This window comes from Pseudorca crassidens, chromosome 3, assembly GCF_039906515.1.
Source record: "Pseudorca crassidens isolate mPseCra1 chromosome 3, mPseCra1.hap1, whole genome shotgun sequence".
In the NCBI taxonomy this organism is placed as follows: Eukaryota; Metazoa; Chordata; class Mammalia; order Artiodactyla; family Delphinidae; genus Pseudorca; species Pseudorca crassidens.
In genome coordinates, this window is record NC_090298.1 from 99,402,952 (window position 1) to 99,417,434 (window position 14,483).

Sequence of the window (14,483 nt, forward strand, 5' to 3'; positions counted from 1 at the left end):
GCAATTCTTATGTTTTCATTCACGTTATGTAGTCCTTCACGTGCATTTCCTCCATATACGTGCTTTACATGTTAACTCCTCCTCTCTTCCATTCATGTGTCCATCTCCATCAGTACAGCCTATTCCTTCATACTGACTAATGCCCCACCCCCCTCTTCATCATATCCTGCACCTGTTCAGTTCAGTGTGTTTTAGAAAGTCTAAAGTAAATACACTATTTTTAAAAGTTCTCTAATTTTTTTAACAGAAGCTCCATAACCTACTCCCACCTCCCCACATGATGAAACAGGGAAACAGTGCTGCAGGCAGACAGTGACAACAGGACACCAGGAAATGCCCGAGAAGGTCAGCTCTACTTTGACATGATGTTTACAGGCATTTAGACAACACGTAATTGCATTTCTAAGACACATGCAAGTCCATTATATAATTTGTTATTTGGAATATACACAAAAGTTACAATTGATAATTATATCTCTTTGAATATTAAAATTTTTAAATAATGACCATAAATAAGATGATTAACAATCACATACTAGTTATCACCATATAAATTGTCATATTTCAGTCTGTGTTGTATGTTTAAATTCCATAAACGGAAATACGTATAATAATATGAAATTCAGCAATGTTTTCTTCGTTTGTAAGGCTTTAAAAATATTCTAAGGAACATTTATGGTGTTTTTAAATTGCAAAATTTAACTTCCAAGGTGTCAGAATTAACGAGTTTGTGTTAAAATATCCATGTTTTCTATGAACAAAACTAGTTGACATTTTGATAATTTATATTTATTAACTATAGGGAAGTAATGTTTCACCACTAAAAAAACAACAAAATTATATAAATGATATGATTATTAAGAATCAAATATTGAGTTAATGCTCATTTTTTTCTGAAAAGTTGATTTGTGGTACATAAAACTCATTCATAATTTAGGGATAGTCTTGCCTACACCATATGTGACCATAAGAAGGACCATTACTTTTAACAGATGTGTATTCCTAAAGTAAAAACATGCAAAATCAAGGCATTCTTTTGTTGCAGTTGTCTGTTTTCCCACCATAAAGGCTTCCAATAAAGGTTTCATTGGTCTCAGTGTTTTTCTATGTATGAAAGAGTATGGGTTTATTGCTCATTAGCCCCCTGATGCTTCTGAAGCAATAATTTAATTTCATTGATTCTATCTATATAGGACTCTTTCATTTGTGTTAATATGAAACTAAATTTTTCCACATCTAGATAAATCTGAGAGATGCTGTGATCAGTCAACCATTTAATTCGAAGAGTGAATTTATTCTATCTAAAACCAAAAATAAAAGATATCTGGACACTCAAATATTGGGGATATTATTGACATGTTTACAATCACTGTTTTTCTTTAAACAGTTATATACTTTTCTCATTCATTTGGGAATACTCTATTTGAAGTGAATTCCTCTGAGTAGTATTGATTTTGTACTTGAGAGCTTATTAAATAAACTTGCTATATTAGTGTACAGTGAATTCAATAATGTACTTAGTAAACTATTTTCATTTGTGGAATTGTAGCAATCATACTGTTTTTAACAGTTAGGAGCTGTGCCGTGAATTAAGTCTTTATCTTTACATGCCCTAATTGGAAAATAAGAGGAAATGTTATTTGGAATTAAGCTACACTTGTCTTCTTAATCAAATTCTACTTTAGACGTAAGTAAATTAGAAAGTATAGAGCATGATGTAAATGTAAAAATATACTGAAAGGAAAGTAAGGATAAGTTGTTGACTAAATCAGGATAAAGAGATTAAAAAAATCTGTTTATGTCTATATTGATAGGCCTGAGCCATGGAGAAATACTTATAATTTCTTTTTCACTTTCCTTTCCTTCTTTATAAGTAATATGAATTCACCATTTAGCTATATGACTTATCTAAGATCAGATTGTGTGGTGAAAATAATGTAAGACCAGAAATGAAGATTTCTCAAATTCAAATTCTATCTCTAATATTAATTTGCTTGTTAATATTTTGCAAGTCATTTATTTAATCTGAGTACCCAAGACCTTCAGCTGACTAAATGGACCATAGAATTAAGGATTTAGTTTCATGTATTCTGTTGACATGAGTTTTGCAGAAAAAACAGAGCACTGTAGGCTCAGCATTTTTTCATTGAAATAAAATCTCGATTACCTACATCCAAACAATATCTGTCTCTTTCCAGTGAAGCATTTGCAGCCTTTATACTTCTGGTGCACTTGTCAGACTGTGATAGAACCTCTCAAGCTCATAATGTTTCTAGAAAAAATATTCAGTTCTAATATTTAATTTCTTCAGCAGAGTTTAGTTAATTAAAAATGGTAAATTCACTGTTGACAAACACTGTTGACAACAAATTCACTGTTGACAAACACTGTTGACAACAAAGTTGACAGTTGACTAGTAAAAATAGTAGTATAAGATTTGCAGTGTCTTTCCATAATAATTGCAGGTGCTTCAGATTTTAAAATATAAGAACTTTTGCTACGTTGAGCAAAAGAGAAAATCCAACATTTAATGTTGCTGTTGAGTTTAACCACACTCGTAGTTCCTGAGAATTAAAAAAATATATATATATATCATAGGTCAATTGAATAGCAGTTGTCACTCAAAATAACTTGTTATTATGTTAGCATACTAATGAAAATTACATATCCAAATAAAAGGGAGGTAGGAAAATTTGGGGGACCGGTGAATCTCAGCAATAGGAAAATTTCTCCTAAGGGTCTAATTTAAAATATAACAAAGCGGTCTTTTTATATCTTTATCATTTTTGTCAAACTAAAAAAAGAAAAATTTGAACTAATCTAGTAGATTATTTAATTAATTCATTCATTCAGCACTTAATTGCTCATGCATTTTGTACCGGGCACCATGCTAGAAATAAGAGATGTGAAGATTAGTAAGACACAGTTCTGCCCTTGATATGTTCAGAATGTAGCAGAAAAGTTAAAAAAATAAACAAGATAAGACAAGTGAGTTGGAGGTAAATCAGAGAGAGCATACAAAGTAATGAATTGAGTTTATGAAATAAGGATGAATAGTGACAGTAGAAAGAAGCTAAACTTAATGTGACTCAAAAACTGAAATAAGTATTAATAGTCATTGGAATTTCTGTAGAAGGAATGAACAGTGAATTGGCAAGCCATGGCAAAGTCTACTGATTTAGTTGGTGAAATGAAAAGAATAGGAGAAATACCTATGAGAACTTTTGCAAGATTGTGCAAATCCAGAAGAAAACACGGAATGAAATTTATCTTAAATTTATTTGTCCCAAAAATGACCTTGAATATGATAACCGCGAAGAATTATGGAGCACAGTGACAGCAAGGCCAGCGGGCGCAATGGTGAAATAGGAAGGTCAGGTTCATGGTTCTGTTGCAGTTCTCCCCCAGATAAGTGCAGTGATTGATAACCTGAGGGGAAGTGTGCTTGTGAGATGGGGTTCCTTAATTTCGTTGTTAAATCAAAACACTGTGGAAATTATTCTAGGGCAGTATTGTTTCCATCCAACCTTAACCGGCAAACAAGTAGTCCTATGATGTAGGTCAGCGAACTTGGTACAATAGCAGTGCTGTAGGTGAAAACTGCCAGAGAGCACTTTTTGGTTATGGTTGTTAGAATGTTATCTGTGAAGGTTCTGTTCATGCAACAGGTGAATTTACATTTCCCCTCTACCTCATTGACTACCTCTCCTTAGTGTTTTTTTGCTGAATGCTTCTTGCTTCCTCAGCATCTAAAAGTAGCCCAGATATTTAGTCTGAGTACTTGTGCATACACCCATGCTCACTTGCTCTCTCTCTCTGTCTCCCTCCCACCCTCCCTTCCTTGTCCTCTCCCTCCCCACCCCCGACTCCCATGCTGATTTCATCTAGTCCCATAGCTTTAAACACCAAGTATATGTGAGTGACTCCCAAGTTTTATCTCCTGCCCTAAACTTTTCCCTGAACCCACTCATCATCTTCATTGGATGTTTAATTGCCATTTCAGATATCAAAAGCAAAACTTAAGAATCAATACTCAGACCCAGAAATTTCTTGTTTAGTTTCTTCTATGTCATAACTTCCTCCATCATCTAACCAGTTGCCTGCGCCAAAACTCTTGGCATCATTTTTGTTTCCTCCCTTTCATTCACCCCTCACGTCCAGTCTTTCAGAAAGTTTTGTCAAAGATGCCTCCAAAATACATTTTAAATCCTTCTTTTCACCATCTCCACTGTGCCCATCTAAGCTACCCTCATCTTTTACTCTTTTTTTTTTTTTTAATTTATTTATTTATTTTGGGCTGTGTTGGGTCTTCGCTTCTGTGCGAGGGCTTTCTCCAGTTGCGGCGAGTGGGGGCCACTCCTCATCGCGGTGCGCCGGCCTCTCACTGTCACGGCCTCTCCCGTTGTGGAGCACAGGCTCCAGATGCGCAGGCTCAGTAGTTGTGGCTCACGGGCTCAGCTGCTCCGCGGCATGTGGGATCTTCCCAGACCAGGGCTCGAACCCGTGTCCCCTGCATTGGCAGGCAGATTCTTAACCACTGCGCCACCGGGGAAGCTCTCTTTTACTCTTTTAATTAATTTTTATTGGAGTAGAGTTGATTTACAGTGTTGTGTTAGTTTCTGCTGTACAGCGCAGTGAATCACTTATACATATACATATATCTGCTCTTTTTTTGGATTCTGTTCCCATATAGGCCATTACAGAGTATTGAGTAGAGTTCCCCACTTGTAGATCCTTATTAGTTATCTATTTTATATATAGTAGTGTGTATATATCAATCCCAATCTCCTAATTTACCCCTCCTCCCCTCCCCCTTGGTAACCATAACTTTGTTTTCTACATCCGTGATTCTATTTCTGTTTTGTAAATAAGTTCATTTGTACCATTTTTTTAGATTCCACATATAAGCGATATCATATGGTATTTGTCTTTGTCTGACTTAACTTCACTCAGTATGACAATCTCTAGGTCCATCCATGTTGCTGCAAATGATATTATTATTTTTTTATGGCTGAGTAACATTCCATTGTGTATATCTACATCTTGTTTATCCATTCATCCATCGATGGATATTTAGGTTAATTAGACTGCCTTTACACAAATTTCTGACCAGATTCTGCTTCTTCCCTTGCCCTCCTATAATCCATTTTCCTCAGAGCAGCAAAAGTCAGATTTTTGAAATGTGAAAGGTTCAGTGTCATCTCACATGGAAAACTTTAGCAGCTCCTCATTGCTACTAGAGCTCCTTCAGTCTCTTTACCTTGTGATCCATGCACTGTAATCTCTTCTAACCCCAGAACTCATCTCCTACTGGTCTCCAGTGCCCCTGCCTGGCACTCTCCCATGCAAGCTATTCTTTGGGTTCCTTGGGCTTCCCAAACACATTTCTTCTTCTGAGCCTTTGCAATTAGCGTGTACATAGCTGGCTCTTTCTCTTCTTTTTGGTGTCAGTTCCTGTGTTACCTTTTTCAGAAGTACTTTTGCTGACCACCCAGCCTGGGCTCTGGCTGTCCCTGTGTGTGCCTCTAAATCCTTCTCATGCACTTACCCTCCTGACATACCACTGTCTTTCATAGTGCTGTCTGTAGTTTTCTTCACAGCACTCACCACTCTGTGATATCTTGCTTTCTTATTTGTTTACTGTTCCTGCCTGTCAAATGTAACTTCCTTAAGGGCAGTGGCCTCATCTGCCCTTTTCATTACTCAACATCTAGAAAAGTCATGGCACGATAAGTATTGATATGTAGTGAAAGAAAAAAAAATATCTCTGCAGATCCATTCATTCTTCTTTTTACATCCTCAGATGCTTTAAAGAGGTTACCAATAAATAAAGAAGCTACAGTGAGCTGAAGAAATGTCTTACTCACTACTTTGATACTGTCTTCTGAGAACAAAGCGTGAAAAATGTGCATTTCTTAGAAGGTGGCATTCCATATTTTAGCAACTTTTTGCAGTCTTTAAATCTAGTGCTTTTTTCATGATTTCCTTTTTGCCATTTAAAAGGCCATATGTCAAAATAGAATTTGATTTATAGAAGCTTAATGTTAGCACTTTGAAAAGTATGCAGTAGGGAGAAAACAAACAAACAAACAAAACCACGTACTGTTCACTCACAAGCACAACACATTTTATATCTTGGAATTAGTATTAATGTATGAATGATCCTTCCAAAGAAAAATGAAAGGTAATATAAAATAGAGCTTTGACTGCAGAGACATTTTATTATTTTCCACTATTTACAGAATATATCACTATTTGAAAATATGCTGTCACTGCAGTTGTTTTAGGACAGGGAAGAAGGAAAAAAGTTCTAAAAATTAGACTCCTTACTAAAGAGAAGAAGAGACATACAAACGTGGAAAGGTTTTATAATAACAAAAGTATCAAGAGTCAACATAAACACATTGTGATGAATAAGCCATACCTGCTGTTTCCTAGATTTTCCTTGGTGGTCTTATGTAATGTTTATTTCCTAGTTTATTCCTAGTAATAGGGATTCTACACGTGTAAGTGAAATGATTGCCTGGGACACAGTGGAAGGCAGTTAAGTGTAATTGTTGAAATATGAATTCTGAGTTTGGAATGCCTGAATTTGAAGCCCAGCTTCACCTCTTAATAAGTGTGTGCTCTGGCATGTTACTAAGTTCTTCTTTTGTAAAATGAGAATTAATGAATAAATACTCGCCTTTTGGAATTGTTTTGAGCATTAGGTGAGATGAAACATGTAGAACACAATGTCTGCAGTGTGATAAGCCCGTAATAATGTTAATGAATGTTACTCTATTTTTTATCATCTTTACACTTACTCATGCTATCATATATTATTGTCATCTTTCTCATAACTCAGACCTCAAAGACTGTATTGGAATAAGTTTTCATCAGAAGAATAAGAAATAATTACATTAATAGGTTATGAATTGCTTAGATGTCTAGAGCACTTTTTAGTGCTATTTTCCAATATAGGTAAAATGGTGTTATATAGGGGAAAAGTAGACTCCATTATTTTAATAGTTTGAGTGCTGCATTAAACAAATTTAGTCAGGTTTATATACATCAGAACTTTTCAAAGCCTTTAAAATATTAATGTAGAGCTGCATTTCACTTATATGAAGCTTTTATCCTTTATAAGTACGTACCTAATGTTTGAATAATTAAAAAGTTGAAGATATTGATATGGACTATGATCTTCTACGAACAATATAAATTACACAAAGTTTTTTAAAAATTGAGAATGTTTTCCACAGAGGGTCTATTACTCTATCAATTCACAGATAGAGTGATTGATTACAGAGTACGTTCATATGGTTAGCTTAGGGATCCTTTCAGGCATTTAAAGAACCTCATGTATGAACTTGAAAAACTTGACTTTTTAGTGTTTTACATTTACATAAAATGGGCAAGGGAGTTTAAAATGAAACCGAAAGTGAGTTTTAATTTATACCTTCTTTGTTTTACACATCTTTGAAAGAAGCATTTCCCTGTGACTTAAAGTAAGTCAAATAATATGATTAAAGGAAATGGGTCTGTGTGCAGAACAAAACTGATTGTGCTTCTGGTTGTCTTTTCTGGGAACCTGTCCACTTTAGTCAGATGTTCTGTCTTCTACTAAGAGAGGTAACAAAGCATAGTGGCATGAACTAAACGCTGGAGCTAGGTTGCCTGGTTTGAAGCTCAGCTTTGTACTTTCTAGCTGTGTGACCTTGGTCGAACTACTCAACCTCTCTGTGCCTTGTTATCTCAATTGAAATTGAGGATAATTAATAGATTATTTCATAGGGTTGTTATGAAGATTAAATTCATTACTATTTTTAAATAGTTCAGAACTCTTCCTGGCCCATAATATGCACTATATATTGTTAAATAATTAAATTAAGCTATAGAAGCCATTTAATTGCTTTTCTATTTATTTTTTATTCCCTTTCTTCTCATGTGTCTATCATGTGTCACATTCAAGAGGATGTGATAGCATGAAGAATGGTTTTTCTATGGTAAAAATCTAATTCTGCCACTTTGAATCCAGTGATGTTCTCTATCTAGAAGCAAGAGGTTATTAGAGACTATTCCCCAGTCAATGACTATGTGGTTATGGCCAGACAGAAAAAGAGGTATTTTGCTACCCTCCATATAAAAACTCATGGTGTTTGATAATTAAACTATATTAAGCAAGAATAAGACTTGTACCTCTTAGTTGGAAAATAGATTCAGAAATCTTCTAAATATTTTATGTTAATAGCATTACTAATCTGTTAAAAAATTATTTAATGATGATTTGGTGCACAGTTAACATCTAGTAAGCACTTTGCTAAGTGTGTTTTGCATCCTCTTACCCTCACTTTAAACTTATAAAGGAGCCATTGTCATTATCCCCATTCTACAGTTACTAAAGGAAACCAAGGTTACTGAAGGAAACCAAGGAAGTTAGTGAATGACTTGCCTTACTTAGAATGTACGATTTCAAATTGGCTTGCAAACCCAAGGAACCCAACTCCAGAACTCCAGAATCTGTGCTCTTAAACACTTTACAATTCTGTTCTCTCTTCATGTGGAAACTTTAGAACAACGGAGCACCTGGAAAGTCTAAATTTAAGGTTTGTGTATCTGCGTACCAATTTCCCCAAGGCTGAGTAAGCACTACATACTGAAACTGGACTATGGTGTCCACAGCAGCATTAGCCCAAAACTGGAAACAATTCAAATGTTCATCGACCGATTATTAGATAAAACATAAACTATTCATGTAATAGAATATTATTCAGCAATAAAAAGTAATCAACTACTGATACATACTACAACAAGCATGAACCTCAAAAACAGTATGCTAAATAAAGGAAGGCAGATAGGAAGGACCACACAGTGTATGACTTTATTTATATGAAATGTCCATAAAAAGCAAATTGACAAACTAACACAACACTGTAAATCAACTTTATTCCAATAAAAATTAATTGAAAAAAGAAAAAGCAACTTGACAGAGCTGGAAAGTAGGGTGTTGGGATCCTGTGACTAAAGATTATGATAGGGGTTGACTGCAAAGGAACATGAGAGGTCTTTTTGGGGTGATGGAAATGTTAAAGCTGGATTATGGCAATGATTGTACATATCTGTAAATTTACTAAAAATCATTTAGTAAAAAAGAATTCTACACTTAAATGGGTGAATTTTATCTTATGCAAATTATTCCTTAGTAAAGCTGTTAATAAGAGACAAACTGGATCATGGCCCAGGGATTTAGTGTCTTGGACCGTAGTTTAGTGATGAAGGTAAAGCAGACTGAAAATCAAGTTCAAAAGTTTATAATCCATTGTAATTTTTACATTTATCTGCTCTCCCTCCATAATTTAATGAATGAAAGATAAAAATTCATTTTTTACCTTTAGCATAAAAATAAATTGGCAATAAAATAGGAAGTGTTTAGAATTCTGTACAGACATAATTTCCCTTTAATGTAGTAAACCGAGTGTCTGACTTTGGAAATAAATTAGGTTTCTATACTTCATTTAAAGCTTGTCTCTTCAAATGAAAATGCCTAAATGCAAGTTGCATCATGGTATTAGATTCATGTATAGAGGAATGTCAGCACAGGTAGAGGAAACTGGCTACCTGCATCCTGGACAGGTAATTAATATACTGCTTTATAGTCAACAGCCCAATTTCATTATTTTCTATCCTTAGATTTTTACTTATCTCTACTTTATGAGGTATACAAGTCATTCACTTATTATTTCCCCCATTTTGCAAATAAGGCAACAGAGACATAAAGGGATTAAGCCCAAGTCAGGTACCTTTTATGTGTCTGATATGGGCCTAGTACTCAGTTTTCCTGAGCACATGATCCCTATATGATTCTAATACTCTGCACTCCTTGTTTGCAATAGATATTTAATAAGTGTTGATTGATGAATTTTGTAGATCCATAGTAGATATCATAGCTGGGTTCCTAAGCAGTTTCATTACTATCATCTTGTAAGATTCTCTTAACATCATGTAGTAAGTTGGGACTGCAAATAATAACAGGTTTAAAATATGACTTGTAACTAATACATTATAGTAGTCTTTGGTGTGCATTATCAGGCATCTTATAATGAGCAGTTGGAGAAAGTATGATCACCCATCACAATACCCATTTAAAAATAATGTTCCTGAGAGCATCATTTTTCATTCCCAGACTTCAAGCTTTGTGGAAAAATTAGGGAAGTGTTAAAGATTATTTAACTGTTGTGCTGGCTTGTCATACATCGAAACAAAAGAAGAGAGACACACTGCTGCTTTTACAAAAGGTAGAATTGGGCTCTGATGTACCTCCAAGTTATTCCTCCCCAGGAATATTCTGACTGGCACATTTCCTGTTACTTAAAAGCCTTAGATCTCAGTCCATTTCTTATGGACTCAACAACTTATTGTTAAACATAGATTTGTCAGAAGCTCACAAATCTATTCTCTTCCTTTTTAGTCCCTCTCTTAAAAGAAATTAAAAAAAAAAACTGTTAGTGGTTTTTGTTGTTATTTGAAACAATATCTCTTGATCTATTCTTAGTAAAATTATATTTCTTAATTATATCACCTTTCTGTTCTCCTGATTCTGCTGGGTATATGTCCTCTTTTAACAGCAATGTGACATATAATCATTTCTTCAGTTGTTCTGTTATCTTCTTGTGTATTTATGTTCCTTACACATGAAGATGGATTGTTCCCTGGAAGGCTGAACGTGAAGCCTGGATGATTTGTTTTTTGTTTGCAGTCCTCCTGTTTTCACTTCATGTTTTTTCGCCTTCAGAAACTGATGTGCTGACATCAAGGGAACAAAGATGGGTATCTTTTTCAGAAAACGCTATGCATGGGAACCATGTAAACATTTCTCTGGTTACCTTTATTTTGCTTTTAAGATGGTTGTTTTTTAGATATAAGTGAGACTGAGTGTGGTGGACTTAATGTAAAGCACATGTATTGGCAAGTTTGCAGACACTTGTTAAAACTCTCTGCACATACGTTGAATAATGGATTCTGTTTCTGTTATGTGTTTTTGGCAAAGCCCAGCACTTATGCCTTTTAAAGTCTAGGAAACATGTAAGTTTATTGGAACTCTTTACCCGCCTAAGGCTGTAAGGGGGAAAGGACTTAAAATATAGGCAAAAGAGATTGTTTTTCTCTAGAATAAAACAGATTTTTATCCTTTCTTGTGTGAAATGGTATCTGTGTCTTTCCAACCAACAGTAAGCATCTTAAAGGAAGGAACGTCTGATTTTCATTGTTGAATTCCCTCAACTTGTTTGAAATGCACACTATTTTTCTTGCTCTTTAGAGACTGCATTTACTTTTTAACATGCATGCTTGATTTCTGCAAGTACGCATTTCTAAAATGCAAATTTAACATACCTAGAAGGGTTTCTACAACCTTCTTGACCAACAAAAGGGTCTTAGAATGTTTTAATTCTGCTCACTACTCTATTGTTCAATATTTTACATTCATCTTGGTTTATATGCCCTAAAGAGGTCATTAGTATAGCTATTCTGTTATACTTGCAACGCTTACTTAGATTTTCTGATGCTTCCCAATATCTTTGCTTACCATTTCTTCTCAATCCTTTCTGGGTCAGTTTCCATAGTCCTAAAACATGTCCTTTAGTTCTTTAGTTAAGAACAACTAGTAGAAGACGCTGGTTATTTTCATTTTGAAAAATATTTGTTTTTTCCTTCATGTTAGATCATTTACTGGCCATAGGATTCTAGGAAAATAGTTCTTTCCACTCAGTCTTTTAATAATATTAATCCATTATCTTCTTGTTTCTCCTGTTGCATTTGAAAAGTCTGAAATCAGCTGTCAGCATAACCTAGATTCTTTAGCAGTTAATCTATTTTTTCTCTCTGTTTGCTTTCAAGATCTTCTGTGTTCTTTGGTCATTGGCCATTTCATTATGATGACCACAGATTTGCATTTTATTTTCAAATCACACTCACATCTCATTTTCCCCTTCTATCAGAGGATTCATGTTTTTTGTCAATTCTGGAAAATTCTCAGCCATTCTTTCTTTAAATACTAACTTATTCTCATTTTCCTTATTTTCATTCTTCCTGTCTCCTTCCCTCCCTCCCTCTCTGTCTCAGAACTTTTATTAAATGTTCCTTCTTATTCTGTCATCTACATCTCTTAACTTTTTAATATTTTAACAATGTTTACATTTTTCTGTTTTATTTCCTCATGTATTTTCTCTGGTTTTCCTCATTAACTGTTTAATTTGATGTTTAATTTGCTTATAAACTTATTTGCATTTATATACAGTATCTTATTCTATGTTTATTTTTTATGCTTTTAGTCACTTTAGACGTGCTTATTTCACAGTTTATCTTTTGTTATTATATTAACTGCTTGGGTTTCTAATCCTGCTGTCTGTTCTCTGTGTAACACTCAGTTATAGTGGTATGTTTCCTTACACATTTTGTCATATTTGATCATAAGTTCATCTAAATCTTTGAAATCTCCTAAGATCTTCTGGCCTCTATTTTTTCCAGATGCTTCTGTGCTATGACTAGCTCACTGCTAGATAGGCATTTATAATTCCCTGGACTGGGACGGTCATTTTGTGCAGATTCTATAAATTTGAATCCCAAACCCAGGTAAAGTTTTTTAAAAAGTTATCAAAGAAAACCACTTTGTTTCCCTTCACCAGTGGTTTGGAAAAATGTCCTTGTCTTCTAGTTTCAGTAGGTATGTTTGTTTTTTCTTGCCTGCTCCTTCACAGAGATACAGCTTTTCTAGCATCCTGCTTTGATGCAGGTGTTGCTACCCCATTATCTGTGGTCCATGAGAGTGCCAAGCCCCAAACCCCTTGGTTACGCAGACAGTCACCTTGCACAAGGTTTGTTTCTGTACCAGCTCATTGGCTTACATTTCTGTTTCTGGCACCTGGTTGGTTCCTTTTCTTTTTGAGCAAGTCTAAATATGCGTTTTAGAGAAGTTTCAGGTTTTCTTTTTTTTTTTAATTTAATTTTTTTTTTTTATACAGCAGGTCCTTATTAGTCATCCATTTTATACATATTAGTGTATACATGTCAATCCCAATCTCCCAATTCATCCCACCACCACCCCCGCCCTCCCCCCCCACCTTCCCCCGTTGGTGTCCATACGTTTGTTCTCTACATCTGTGTCTCTATTTCTGCCTTGCAAACCAGTTCATCTGTACCATTTTTCTAGATTCCACATGCATGCATTAATATATGATATTTGTTTTTGTTTTTCTGACTTACTTCACCCTGTATGACAGTCTCTAGGTCCATCCATGTCTCTGCAAATGACCCAATTTTGTTCCTTTTTATGGCTGAGTAATATTCCATTATATATATATACCACATGAGAAGTTTCAGGTTTTCTAATCCATCTAGTGTGGTATATTGTGAGAAAGAGAAGTCTCCCATATCCCTCAGTTGTTTAACTATGTTTTCAGTAATGTTAAGTGTTCACCCACAAATAAACAGCTTTTTAATGTTGGGACTTGACTCATCATAAAGGAGCAAATGATAATAGAATAAGGGATGATGAAGATTTATTTAAAATATAAACTTTCAGAGGGAATTTACTGGACTCCAAATAGACACAACCTCATCTTTATATATCACCATAGTAAAATAAGAGCTGATATTTTAAAATGGATGATTCTGGGGCAAACTTAAGAGCCCTAATTTTATATGTACATACATAATAGAAGTCTGGAATACTCCTTTTCTACAGAGCATGAAAAGAAATAGATTGAAAGGAAAGTAATTTACCATTTGAGTATTGCTTTTTGTCTGGCTTTTTTTTTTCTTATTAGGTGAATCTATTTCCTCTGTCTTTATGTCATCCTATATTTTTTACTGCTTTCAACTCTCTCCCACACACTTTTTAAAAAGATCTCTCTCAAAAGGAACCCTGATTTAGCAGTTTTGTTGTTGGTTTGCTTTGAAATGCATGTAAAGTAACACATAAAAGCAAAAAAAAAAACCAAAAACCTGAGATTCCGTAGTATGTAATCCTCTTTGTCATCAATATTATGTCATCCTCTTTGTTAGAAATTTTAGCCTGATTCATTAATTCTTCTTGAACTCCTCCTCCAATGTTGGCAGGCATCACAGTAACCCTTTTTTTTTTTTTTTTTTTGCGGTACGCGGGCCTCTCAGTGCTGTGGCCTCTCCTGTTGTGGAGCACAGGCTCCGGACGCGCAGGCCCAGCGGCCATGGCTCATGGGCCCAGCCGCTTCGCGGCATGTGGGATCCTCCCGGAACGGGGCACGAACCCGCGTCCCCTGCATTGGCAGGCGGACTCTCAACCACTGCGCCACCAGGCAAGCCCCACACTAACCCTTTTTAAAATATAGGAATGGCATCACAGACAGGTTATTTTACCAAAGTCATTCATGAAGTTATTAGCAATGTGATATTTGCAAACGTATGTGTATGCAAAAGCTGTCTAAACAATGTATTTGACCCAATATTTTTTAGGAAAATTCATG

The 14,483-nt window shown here is 35.0% G+C and overlaps 1 protein-coding gene across 4 annotated transcripts in view; it reads left to right on the forward strand.

Annotated features, from left to right (window-relative positions):
* The window catches only part of PRR16 (proline rich 16), a 269,296-nt gene that overhangs the window by 116,593 nt on the left and 138,220 nt on the right, over positions 1–14,483 (forward strand). For 2 of the 4 annotated variants that reach the window (XM_067731526.1, XM_067731527.1), the window contains exon 2: positions 248–345. The exons of the other annotated variants lie outside the window; for them this stretch is intronic. In XM_067731526.1, coding sequence (XP_067587627.1) covers positions 334–345 — 12 coding nt within the window. In that variant the 5' untranslated portion in view covers positions 248–333. The remainder of the gene's footprint in view (positions 1–247; positions 346–14,483) is intronic. 4 annotated transcript variants of the gene reach the window in all.